Source organism: Monodelphis domestica, chromosome 4, assembly GCF_027887165.1.
Source record: "Monodelphis domestica isolate mMonDom1 chromosome 4, mMonDom1.pri, whole genome shotgun sequence".
NCBI lineage: Eukaryota > Metazoa > Chordata > Mammalia > Didelphimorphia > Didelphidae > Monodelphis > Monodelphis domestica.
In genome coordinates this window covers 26339205-26353055 of record NC_077230.1, presented here as the reverse complement: position 1 = coordinate 26353055, position 13851 = coordinate 26339205, and the positions used below count along the sequence as shown (strand labels likewise).

The window sequence follows — 13851 nt, the reverse complement described above, 5'->3', positions numbered from 1 at the left end:
GGTCTGGAAACCAGAAACACCTGGGCTCTGTCACATACTGACTATTTGACCCTGGGAAAGTCACTTAACCTCTGAATGTTCTAGGAGATCCTCTAACCTACATTGGCAAGTTTTCCTCACCCAAGAGTTCCAGATCACCTGTCCAGTTTCTCTCCCTATAACATGTGGCACTGTGCCAGATGCAAAATCAAGAATGAAACAGTGCCTGCCTTCAAGGAGCTTACTTTGGAGACAGCCAACACATACAGGTAAGTAAATAGAAAGTATATAGAAAATAACACAAGTCATTTTGAAAGAGAAAATTAACATATTGGGCAAATCTGAAAAGAACTGTATGAAATAGCATCTGAACATGTCCTGAAGCAAGCTAGAGATCCCAAGAGGTAGAGCAGAAAAGGGGTTGCATTTCAGATGGAAGTGGGGGGATCATCGTGGCAAAGGCACAGAAATGGGAGAGAAAAGAGTGGGGTGCAGGGTATCAGACCAGGCTTTGGGAAATAGAGAGAGCACAAAAGAGTGATAAGAAATGAGACTGGAAAAGTAGGTGGTTGGGCCTTATTGTAGAAACCCTGCTATGCTATGCTGGGGATTTTGTGTTTTATTGTGGAAGCAATAGGAAGCTATTGAAAATGTTTTGGCAATATTGGTTTGGCACTTCTAAGTGTGATACAGATTTGGCATTGATACCTTGACTATCTTGATCTATAGTTTGGTGATTTTCTAGTCTTCATAAAAACACATTAGTAGTAGTAGTAGTAGTAGTCTCTTGGAAACCAAGGATGATGATTGTCTTTGTGCGTTTTCATCTATGATAGATGAGTGTGCACAAAGACACTTGTGTGTGAAGGAGATTTAAGTGGAAAAGTCGATGCACAGAGACAGTCCCACTCTCTTGGCGTTGGAAGCCTGGGTCCATTGGCACGAAAAGTCGTTACACCTGGAGACTTCCTCAGCTGCATTGGATGGCTGTGTTGTCCTTTGTGCTCCAACATGCCCTAAGCACTCCACAGTGCTTTGCTGCGTCGCCCTCTCAGCCGTTGAACCTTCTTGTTGGTTTCTACTGCCTGTTCCGACGAAGCAGTCTTCACATGCTGGGTGAGCACATTAGCAAACCAGTAAACAGCAGGGCCTTGTACTTTAGCTCTTTACTCTACCCAACCCCAAAACTTTATAGACACATTTGCCATCCAACATATGACCTAAGAAGAATAAACATAATTATTCCCTATGTGCCCCTTTTATTGATTCCCAATAAAACTCTCTTTTGACTATTTTAAAAAAGAAAAGTCAGAATTCCAGAAAATTCCTCTTAAACTGATCCTGTAATCAAGAAAGAGTTGTCAAAATAAAAGGATCAAATCTGTAGTGGTTACACAAAGGATATCATTCTTCAGGCTGGCACACAAGAACAATTATGAGGATGGTTTGCTCTAGGGAGAAGGGCATTTCTTTATGGTCTTTCAAATGATGTTGCCCTTTGTACCATTAGTCATTGTGGGACGATAAGACTGGAGCCCATGGATTGCTTCTTTTGGGGTGGTTATGTGTTAGCTGAAGGATTCATTTCATTCAAAGCAATGTTGTTATAAGATGAAGCTACTGTGCTTGGAAGGGAATATGGAATGATTATTGTGCAAGGAAATCATAAGTTGTTCTTAAATATGAAAACTTTTCCATTTTTGAAGTTATTTAGTCACTAATATACTAACCATGTGTAAAATGTTGCAGTTAGATTTCATTAAGCCAGAGGCTCTGAGATGAGAGTCAATTCCATTGTAAATGCCAGAAAATATTTATTAAGGGACAACTGATGAAATACAAAGTCTCTTCCTTCTAAGAACTTATCAAGGTGATAAAAACCAATATTGATAGGCATAATACCTAAGATCATATGATAATGATGTTAGAGAGTTACAAAACAAATACCTCTGCCAGATCTGTGAGGAAAGGTCTTTGGAAACCAAGTTTGAAAGAATGGGTAAGAAGAATTCCACAGGCATCATATAGTTTCTTTATACAAATAGGCCATTTACTAGGACATAAAGAAAAAATAAATAAGTGTAAGAAAAAAGTAATCCCAAACAGATCTTTTACAGACCATAGCATAATAAAAGTCATTAACATAGAAAAGAGAAATTTAAAAAATAGACCTAAATGGGTGCTTAATAATGACATTTAGAAGAATGAATGTCAGAAAAAAATCATTTAAACAATTAATAATTATACCAAAACAAATGATAATGAAATAGTATACCAGAATTTCTGTAATATAGCTAAAGCAATCCCTGAAAGAAAAGGATGAATTGAATATGTAATCTATGAAATTGGAAAACCATTAAGTAAATCCAAATTAAGCACAATAGAGGACATTTTGAAAATTAAAGGAAACATAGATAAATTGAAAAACCAAAGGAGTATATAGGACTAAGAACTAAAAGCTACTTCTTTGAAATGACTTTAAAAATGTAATAAGCTTTTAGTTAGCCTAATTATGAAGAAAAAAATAAGAGAATGAAATTAACAAAATAAAAATGAATGAATAGAAACACAACAAAGAAGAAATTAAAATAATAATTAGAGCCTACTACACACTTTTCAACAAAACAGTAAATGGAGGAACCCACAATTATTTAGAAAAATAAAGAATATGCAAATTAATAGAATCCTAAATAGATATCTTCAAAATCCAATATTGGAAAAGGAAATCGCACCAGACATAAAGGTTCCTTCAAAGGAAAAACAATGACAACATTGTTCCAGATAGATTTAGAGGTGAATTCCATAAAAATTTAAAATAATAACAATATCTATCTAGAACTGAAGGACCACTGAAGGAAAACAGGGTTTGAGGAATTATTCTACTCTTTTCTAGAATAAGGGAATCAAATCTGGGTCTCCACATTGTATTGTAGCATATTCCATCTTGCAGGAGTCTACCTTTAATTATTGAGACTCACTTCACCTTTCAGTTTGACTATTAAGTCTCTTACCTAAGTAAACTGAGGATACTTTTTGAATGATAATAAATTAGATTGTTATTCATTTTTAAAGCTTTCCCAAAGGGAGAAATTATAAAAAATGTGCTTAATATAAAATATGAATTAGGTGAGGGATAGATAATTTTTCATTAGTTTTCTAATTTCACCAATTCCATATTCAGTTTGTTCATACCCTATTTTGTTAATTATGTTTTGGGCAATATAATTTTCCCCAAAGAGAGGGTTGTTTTAGCTGTTTTCTAGAGATCCTGGTATATTGTCTCATTGTTAATAAAAAAAAAGTCTAAGCATTAAAAAAATTACAAGTATGTATATTAAAATAACATGATTCCATAACTTGATTGTCACATTTTGATCAGAAGATGATACTTAAATTTGATTCTAATATGAAAAAGTTTGTAGGATTGTTGATTGGGTGTTTGACATTTCATCTTAGCTCTGCAATTTCACTCTACTCTAAATTTGAACTTCATGCTTAGCCAATTCTGAGGTCAAACCCCTCTTTTATCTGCCTCAGTGAACTGTCTGATATCAAGGAGCTCCAACTCAAGGGGCCCAAGTTCTCTTGATGTTTTGAACACATGAGGTCACATCCAACCATGTAGAAAACATCTATCTCTCAATATTGATTTGTCTAAGATCAGGAAAGGACAAACACAAAAGAAGCATAGACAGCTAGGATTCTAGTCAAAATTTTTGTCTAATTTACAAATTTTGTGCTGTACTAATCAAACTACTAAGTTGGACCAAATAATAAAGTTAATTTGGAGGAACAAAGGAGTAGAATTTCAAGAAATCAATGAAAATATTTGGGAATAAATGGAGTTAGCACTTTTGGACCTCAAGTTATAGTATAAAATGCTAATTTCCAAACTATTTGGTATTGAATAAAAATAAAATAGTCCAGCCAAACAGAAAAAAAGGAAAAATTAGAAATAACTAAACTCAATAAGCTATTATGGAATAAACCTGAAAATATAAAAATTGCTAGGGGAAGAATTCATATTTTACAAGATCCATTAGAAAAACATGAAAGCAATCAAGCAGAAATTAAGTTTAAACCAGTATCTTATACCAATATAACACAGTAAAAAAAAATGTATACTTGACCTCAAAATGAAAGGTCACATTATTTCTAAAAATTTGAAGAAAACTGGATCAGGTAACTTTCTCCATAATAGCTGAAGGAAGATTTAAAAAATAAAAACAAACAATAATACAGAGTATAAAAAATAAAGCAAATAATTTTGAGTATTTGAAACTGTAAAGCTTTTGCATTAATAAAATCCACACATCTGGGATAAGAAGAGAAATGAGTGATTGAAGGGGGGAAAAAAGATGAGCATCAACTATCTCTTAAGGGACTGGTTTATATCACATACATATATTCTTTGTGAACATTTTGGAATATTCCCAACTTAATTAGGTAGTTTCAACACTGCCCTATTGTATATAAACTCTAAACTTTCTTCTGCTCTTTTCTATTTGCTTTTTAGTGGTTCATTAATACTTTTCACTTTTCTTCATTTTTAGCATCAATATCACTCATTACCCTTTTCATTTCTTCCCAATTCTCTCTTGCCAAAAACTTTCTCTAGTGTTTTGTGAACCTTAAGGCATTATTTACACATCCTCACAGAAAACTTTCAAGATAGATATTATTATTATTCTCTCTCTCTCTCTCTCTCTCTCTCTCTCTCTCTCTCTCTCTCTCTCTCTCTCTCTCTCTCTCTCTCTTTTGCAGATGAGGAAACAAAGGCAAACAAAAATAAATGATTTGTCCAGAGTCATACAATTAATAGGTATCTGAGGTAAGGTTAAATTTAGGTCTTTCTGACAGCAATTCCAGTTGTCTACCATGCCACCTGACTGAGCTATATAAACAAAAATGAGTGTCATCTAGTAACAAATACATATAGTTATAGATAAGAGATGTACAAATTGGCCATTTCTAAAACTGCATATTTCTGATTCAGTGCCTCTAGTATGTCAAATGCTACAAGATGAAAGGTATGAATCATCATCAGACTTCTGGAGTTCTGACTGGTAATTATGTTTATTATAGTTCTTAAATCTTTCACATTTGCTTTTTAAAAGAAATCATGTTAAGATTATAAATAATTATAAAGATAATATAGATATTATTTAATATGTGCCATATAATTATATAATATACAAATAAGTATAAATAATGTTTCTAGTTCTCTCTTCATTTTGTGTCATTTTATATAAATCCTCCCAGGTTTCTCTACATTGGTTCCTGTTGTCATTTCTTTTAATATAATTATATTCTATTACATTTATATACCATATTTGTTCAACTGTTTCCCAAATTATGGGCACTCATCCTTTCCTTTTGTATTTGATCTCTTTGGATATATGCATGGCAGAGTAAAGGTACATACAAGTTAGTGACTGTAGGAATAATTCCAATTTAAATTCCAGAATGACTGTACAACTTTACTATTGCACCAACAGTACAATAATATGTCTCTACTCATGCTAATATATTATTGATAGAACTAGGAACTGGTCTAGCCATTCTGGAAAAACGTTGGACCTATGCCATGAAAATGATTGAAATGTCCAATCTTTTGTATATATGCTGCTGAAGCAATGTATGTCCATTGGACCTTTGATCTGAATATGCCCTGCTAGGCACATATCCCAAGTAAAGCAAAGAAAGAAAACAAAGTTTCCACTGCACCAAAATATAGCAGCACCTTTTGAAGTATCAAAAAACTGGCTGCTCATTAAGTAGGGAATGACTAAACAAAAAATTGTAGGAAATGAATAAAATGAAATATTAGTGTTCTGTAAGAAATAATAAATCTGAAGAGTACAAAGAAACATGGAAAGACTTAAATGAACTGATATAGAGTAAAGAAAGCAGAACCAGGAAAACTTACAACGACTTCCACAATATAAATGGAAATAACAAGAAGATGGAAAATGAATACTTCATAATTAGACAGAATGCATCTTTCTTGCTTCTTTGAAGGAATGGGAGACTATAAAGATGGTACACTGTATATAATGCCAGATTGGTTGATAGATTGATTAATATTGCTGACCTGTTTTTTTTTCCTCTCCTTTTTATTCTTTGTTATAAAGGGTGGCTCTCTAGGTTGGAGAAGAGGAAAGGATATATTGGGAAACAAAGTTGGTATAAAAACAAAATATCAAAGATTTTGTTAAAAGAATTCAGTAGACAAAGGGGGGAAAGGATGTATTGAAAATGACTTGATTAGACACCAAAGTGGGAAAACTAAGGAAGATGAAGGTGAAATGGGGAGGGAGAGTAGTCCAGTTTTTATACGAAGAGTAATTTAAAACTAGAAAGGTAGGTTATTTCTCCATTGTGAGCAGCCTTGAATGACAGGTAGAGGAATCTGAGCCTTACTTCATGGACATTATGAAGACACTGAAGATTTCTGAATGAAAGACCATCTTTGGCAAAGATGGATCACTCTGGAAGAACAATGAATGATGGATTGGACAGGAAACAGTGAAGATGAAAGACAAGAAATAGGCAGAAAGACAGTTCTGCATACACATACATTCCTTATTTCTTTTCTCCTCCTCCTTGCCATGTCTCCCTAAAAATGACTGAAGAAATTGGTTTTCTTTTTTCTTTTATTCAAAATTGTTTATTAGAATAGGGGCAACTAGAAATGAGCTGTAACACGATCCATTTCCAACAGTTTATTCAGAATAATGTCAGATGTGATCCCAATCTTCCTGGCAAGCTCACCATGTTCCATGGTGCTAAGATAGAGATAATGATTGCAGAGTTCTCCATAAAGGACATTGTGTACTGCATTCTGGACTCCATATGAAAGGCAAAAAGTGAGATGTGCATCTCAATGTATTCTTTCCTACCTGCCAGGGAGCATCATGTGGGACAAACAGGCCGAGAGCACATTGATCCTAAGTGCTCTCCTGGTTTTTTAAGTAAAGGGATCCCCTTGGACAGTTGACATGGTAGAAAGGGGCAAAGGAGTCTATGGGGACATCAATATCCTGGAGTACAATTGAAGGGCTCTCTGACCAGTCACTAGCAACCAATGAGGTGATAAATAACCCTGTATAGTCATAAATGTCTTCAAAGTAACAGATCTGGGCAACATGGCCCCCAAAATCAGCACTCCCTTCAGTTCCACCCCTTTCTGGCTTCTTTTTTGATGGCTTTGGCTGCTTCTTCCTGAAACTGATGTTCTTGGGAATCTTTTGGAATCACACACTGCTCTGGCTGAAGAGGGAGTCTTGGACAAAGACCTCATAGGTTCCTATTTGGGCAGGTAAAGGAGGGTCTGATGGACAACCACTAATACTTCCTTAACAAGAGGAAGTTCCTCTTGCTTGTCTCCTCTTCCATTTTGGTGCCATACTGGGTAACTGGCTGTCCAAAGAAGATGCCCACTAGCACCCACTGCTCAACAGGGAAATACTTCCATAGAAATTATTCACCAGGGATCCACCGGGGAGCTAATATATTCCCATGGCCCCATTCTCTCATTAACATACAACAGTGGATAGGCTGCAGAAAGCTTGTGAAAAGCCAGGTGATTGTTATTGTCCTTATAGAAGTCACTTTTCAAAGAGAACATAGTCACATGACCCTCAATATTCATAATGACCACATAAAGAATTAGCCATTGCTAATTCACTGCACAATGGGAAAGTCCAGGTCCACAAGAATGAAGTGCAACTGGTTCTTTCTCTCTAACACATAAATACTGAGTTACCACTCCTGGCAACATAATCAATTGTCACCAGTGTTAGTGGTATAGACAGTATATTGGACCCTGCCTGGCAAAGCTACTTGTGTCTAGTTCCAAGGCTTCCTAGTCTGTCTGTTAGAACAGTATAGAATTCTCTTCTCCTAGAATGAGAAAGCCCTATCCCTTCCTATCATCTTTTTCTGGGGAACTTGGACCCTGTTTTGTCTCCATCCTCTTCATAGTCTCATCCTCTTACTTACACAAGGGTTTGATGACTGGCCACACATAACAGCTGTGCAATTCAAGAGTTGCTACCTCCTATATCCCAATGCTTTTTTGAAGCACAGACAATACAGTATTCCAAACAAGATGAGGTTGAGTACACTTGAAGGAACTGTAGCTTGATGGTTGAGCCAGTACACATAAAGCTGGGGGGTGGGGGTGGGGGTTGGAGGAATCTCAGTCACATTGCCTTCATCATTGCCCAAGGAATTGCAATACCTGGAAAACCCCCGCCCTATAAGCCTGCTTGTATACAGAGTAAGTGGGGGTACCAACCAGGAGAAGAGTGTGGTGCTGAGCACTGCCCAGTGCTGAAGCCAAGACATTGTTTTTTCCAAGAGCCTTCCTGGCCTTTTGGGAAGAGGTAAGGAGCTCTAGGACCCAGGGGATGAACCGATGAATTTGACCAGCACTGGCAAAACTATATTTAAAGACTCTAAAAGTAGGCTGCCTCCGAGGCTGTGGAGGAAATAAAGTTCACAATCCCCATGCCTCCTCTTGGCCCAGTTAAATCCTGGAAGGGTTTCTGTTGCAGTTAGGGTTGGAAGTGAGCACCGGTATTTAAATATGAACCTTAAAAAAAAAAATTGAAGCTTAGGGAATACCGCCAGGAGGGGGACACCTGAATCCCCGCCCCTCTCATCCCTCCACCCCCTTCCTCTCAAGGCTGCCACCTGTCAGCAGCGCTCAGTTCTCCCTCAGCTGCGCTAGGTCAGGCTCACAACAAACCAACTAACACTTTCTTGGAAATGAGCCCAACCAGGTCTGAGTAGGGGCCAAGGCCGTTGCCGCAGCTGCCCTCTCTTTCCGCCCTCATACCCTTCCCCACCCCTCTGGGACTGGGCAGCCAAGCTGCGGCAGACTGGCAGGGTGGCCGAGGCCAAGGGTGCCCAACTCTACCACGCAGCAGCTGCCCCCACCCGGGACAGTCTTTCCCCCCGGGCTCCACTGCAGAGGGGATCAGCAGCTTGACGGCTGCGGTTGGCAGGGAGCAAAAGCCGGTCGAGAGGAGGGAACGCAGGGAAGGAGCAATGGACATATCGGGCACTTGTCACCCGCCTCTCCCGCCTGCTGCTGCTGGCGCTCACAGATAACCAGGCTGGCGGGCCGGCCCCGAGGGGCGGCAGCGGCGGTGGCCGGGTGACTCCGTGGGAGGGGGAGGAGATGAAATTCCCCGGCTCCGTCCTGGTGTCCGTGTTCCTGTTCGTGGCCGAGACCGTGACCGCCCTGTACCTGAGCAGCACCTACAGCTCGGCGGGAGACCGCATCTGGCTGTCCCTGACCCTGCTTTTCTCCCTGCTGCCCTGCGTGCTGGTGCAGTTCACGCTCATCTTCATCCACCGCGACCTGAAAAGGGACCGACCCTTGGTGCTGCTGCTGCACTTGCTACAGCTTGGACCCCTGATCAGGTGGGTGGCAGCCTGGGGCCTGAGGTGGGGCGGGGAAGGGGGCGCCTGTGTTTGTTGAGGTTTGTGCTCCTCTTCCCAAACTCACAGCACTTTCCGTTTTTTTTTCCCCCATCCTCTCCTCTGGGTGCCCCTCCCTTCCAGCCATATCTATTGCCTAGGGCTGACACAGGGAAAGTGGCCCCCCCCTGCGGCCTACTGGTGATGGAGGCCTCCCTCCGTGGGGGCGGGAAAGAGGGAGAGAACTCCTAATGTATTAACATAGACTACAATATCGGGTCATTGGTGATAGAAAGGATCCTCATCTGTCTATGACTCCATATTCTCATCTTGCAGCTCAAAGTTGATGCCAGCAAGAACGTGGACAGGTTGTAGGATTCAAGCTACCAAATAAGTGAACTGCATTTATTCTGCAGAATGTCGGTAGTTAGGATATTGCTTGAGCCAAATATAAAGACAAATTCTTGGGAAAGAAGGCATGCCACACCCTTTCTTTGTGTAAATAGAAAACTAGATATACACAGTCATTCTTATGGGTTGTGGCTGTGGGGTTTTTCCCCCATTATTTTGCATTTTGAGTCCCCATGCAAAGGACTGTGTATATTGGTAGTGTGCAGTTGAAATGTCTTTTCTGCTGATCTTATGGTTGTAGGCATGTACAATTAAAAAATTAAAGCCCCTGTACCAATCACCATGAACAAAAAAACCCTTGACACTCAGCATTCTTTTAGACCGGTTTTTCAGATTATTATCAGAGCAGTCCCCTGTTTTATCCATCTGTGCCAAACACAAATACTTAGTATCCTATAAATAAGGGAATATTTTACTTTGCCAGATTGAAAGGATCCTAAGAACAATAATGTTTATAGATAGCAAAACAAACAAAAAAATGTAGTAACCATGGAAAGTATAAATGAAACTTGGAATGTGATAGACCAAGGCTTTTTAACCTTGAATATGTGAATTTAAAAAACAAATTAGCTGTGCTTCATTATAATTAGCTTCCTTTATAATCCTATGCATTTATTTTATGCATTTAAAACATTATTTTGAGAAAATATTCATAGATTTCAATAGGCTTCTAAAGAGGTCCATGTCAAGAAAGTATAAGAATCCTTGTAATAGATCTATGATTTTAAAAAGGAGGAGAGGAGCCAAGTCTAGGCAATCATCTTATGGATATGTATTTAGCCAGAATTTGCCATCTCACATGGCTTAGTAGAAAGAATCTGATGACCTGCTCCTCAACTATACTATTTATTGTCTATGTCTTTCTGGTACAGTTTGTGTCTCAGTTTCTTTATGTGGAAAATAAAGAGGTTGGACTTGATGATCTCCATCTCCAAGGTCCTATATTAATCCTGAATCAGAAACTCATCATTTACTCATCTAAAATGAAGCTGAGGAGCTGGAAGTGGGAAAAACAAACAAACAAACTCAACTAAAGCTAAACAACTCAAATAGAGTAGAGGTATATAGATACAGACTTAGGAGAGAAGTTGGAGGATATTGAGTTCAGCCCCCTCACTTAGATGCAAAAACTGAGCTCCAAAGAGGTTAAGTGAATTGAGCATAGTAGCACAGCCAGAGCCTCTGACACTAAATCCATTGTCTTTTCATTTCACCATGCTGCCTCTCATTATCACAGTTTTTGCATTTTCCTGAAAAGGGAGTTTGATTTTGGTATCTCCTAAGAGCCTTTTTTAGAAAAACCCTTACCTTCGGTTCTAGGCCAGTAAAGGTTATGGTAAAGAAATGGTAAATGTTAGGCAAAGACTTGTCCAGGTTCATACCAGTTAAGAAGTTCTGAGGTAATATTTGAACTCAAGACCTTCTGTCCCCAAATCTGGCTCGCAATCCATTGAGCCACCTAGCTGCCCTCTAGAGCCTTTTAAACAAAGAATTCAAATAGGACCTGAAACACTTACTATTGGTGAGAACCTGGGCAAGTCCCTTAACCTTGTTTGCCTTTTTCCTCATCTGTGCAATGGGGACACAATGGAGAAGGAAATGACAAACAAAGTCTATGCGGATATATAGAGTCAGAAACAACTGAACAACAATAGCAAGAGCCTCTTATTCTTACTTTATATATAATTATAAAAGTTTTAATTCTAAGCTCACAATACATTAGAAACACAAAAGTAGAGAACTAGCCCTAAATATGAGTGGACAGCTAATAGACAATGTTCTGAGAGCAAGGAGGGAGACAAAAAACCCCAACCTAACAATGTCATTAAAAGCTTAAATAAGAAGTAAACAAAACAAAACAAAAAACAAGCAGCTTAGTCTAGAGTCAATTAATATGGAGATGTACACACATGTATACCTTAAAGGCTCAGGACAATAAACAACTTTCATATATATGTATATATGTATCACAATGTCATCAAAGAAAGTTTGGATTATTTTTAATCCTCTGTTTCAGAAGGCAGGGGGGAAATGAAAACAAACCTTTGAAAATGTCTAATAATACTTCTATTATTGTCTTGTACATAATACACATATACCTAAATACAATATGCATTTATATCTTACAAATACAAAGTCTTCCAAAAACTTCACCAAACTCTTTGGGATATCCTGTGTAGTGCTTTAAGGTTTGAAAATAACAAAAACTGATTTTTAAAAATTGTATTTTTTCACTTCAATTTTATCCTAAATTTAACAATTCTAAAAATAAGTTACTTAGAGAGGAGTGTTTTATTTATTATCAGTAAGTATTTTGTAACTGGAAACAATATTAGACACCACAGCTCACTTTATAAGGTGCTTCAGAGTAATTTTCCTTTTGCCTTATACCTGGATAAGCCAATATTTTGAAGATTTTTTCCACCTAATTATATTTTTGCTTTGAAAATTCTAAAATTGTTTAAAATCTTTTCAATTCCTTTTAATATTCATTTTTTAAATTGAGTTCCAACTTCTATCCTCCTTCCCATCTCTCTCTCACACTACCAAGGCAAAAAATGTGATATCAATTATACATGTGAAAATATGTAAAACATACTTCCATATTAGCCATGTTGTGAAAAAAAAAACAGGAAAAATAAAGTTTAAATATCAATCTGCATTCAGAATCCATCAGTACTTTCTCTGGAGACGGGTAGTATTTATCATAAGGCCTTCAGAATTATCTTGGATCATTGATTGCTCAGAAGAGTTAAGTCATTCATAGTTATTTCTTTTACTGGATATTTCTGTTACTGTATTTAATGCTCTCCTGGTTCTTTTCACTTCACTTTTTATTAGTTCATATAATCAATCCCAGGTTTTTCTGAAACTATCCTGCTTGTCATTTCTTATAAAACAATAGTATTCCATTACAGAAGCAGCAGTGGATAAGAATACCAGGCCTAAAAACAGAAAGACATCTTTCTGAGTTCAAATCTGGGCTTAGACACTTACTACCAGTGTTACCTTGGGCAAGTCATTTAACCCTGTTTGCCCTCATTCCTCATCTCAAAGATGAGCTGGAGAAGGAATGACAAACCATTCCAGTATCTTTGCCAAGAAAACCCAAATGAGGTGATCGAAGAGTTGAGCATCACTTAAACAACTGAACAATAACAACAAAAATTTTATCACAAATATATACTACAACTGGTTCAGCCATTCCACAATTGATGGACATTCCCTCAATTTCCAATTCTTTGCTATCACAAAAAGAATTGCCACAAATATTTTTGTATATAAAGGACCTTTTTCTTTTCCTTTGATCTCTTTGGGATACAAACCTAGTAATAGAATTATTGGGTCTAAGAGTATGTTGTTTTTATAACACTTTGGGCATGGTGCAACTTGCTCCTCAGAATGATTGTATCAGTTCATAACTCCACAAATAGTGCATTGATGTCCCAGTTTTTCCACATTCCTTCTAAATTTTGTCATTTCCTTTTTTTGTCATGTTAGTCAATCTCCTAGGTATGAAGTGACACCGCTGAATTATTTTAATTTGCCTTTCTCTAATCAATTGTGATTTAGAACATTTTTCATATGACTATATATTGCTTTGATTTCTGATGAAAATTGCATGTTCATATCCTTTGGCCATTTATCAATTGGGAAATGACTCATATTTTTATAATTTTATAAGTTTGATTCAATTCTCTCTATATTTGAGAAATGAGTCCTTTATCAGACAAACTTGTAAATTTCCTTCCCCTTCCCCCCACACCAAGTTTTCTGCTTTCCTTCTAATCTTGCCTGCAATGGTTTTGTTTGTGCAAAATTTCTTAAATTTAAAATAATCAAAATTATCTATTTTATATTGTCATGCTCTTTTCCCTTATCCATAAATCTGACAGATAAAAAAGTCCATGCTCCCCTAATTTGCTTATATCATCCACTGTGTCTAACTCATATTCTCATTTTAGCCTTATCTTGGTATATGGTATGAGATGCTAGTCTATATCAAGTTTTTGCCAAATTGCTTTCCAG

General features: G+C 37.4%; 1 protein-coding gene across 1 annotated transcript in view; it reads left to right on the top strand.

The window, feature by feature from the left end:
* The first annotated feature begins 8452 nt into the window (after positions 1–8452).
* The window catches only part of XK (X-linked Kx blood group antigen, Kell and VPS13A binding protein), a 54858-nt gene continuing 49459 nt past the window's right edge, over positions 8453–13851 (top strand). The window contains exon 1 of the mRNA XM_001379086.5: positions 8453–9414. Coding sequence (XP_001379123.2) covers positions 9170–9414 — 245 coding nt within the window. The 5' untranslated portion in view covers positions 8453–9169. The remainder of the gene's footprint in view (positions 9415–13851) is intronic.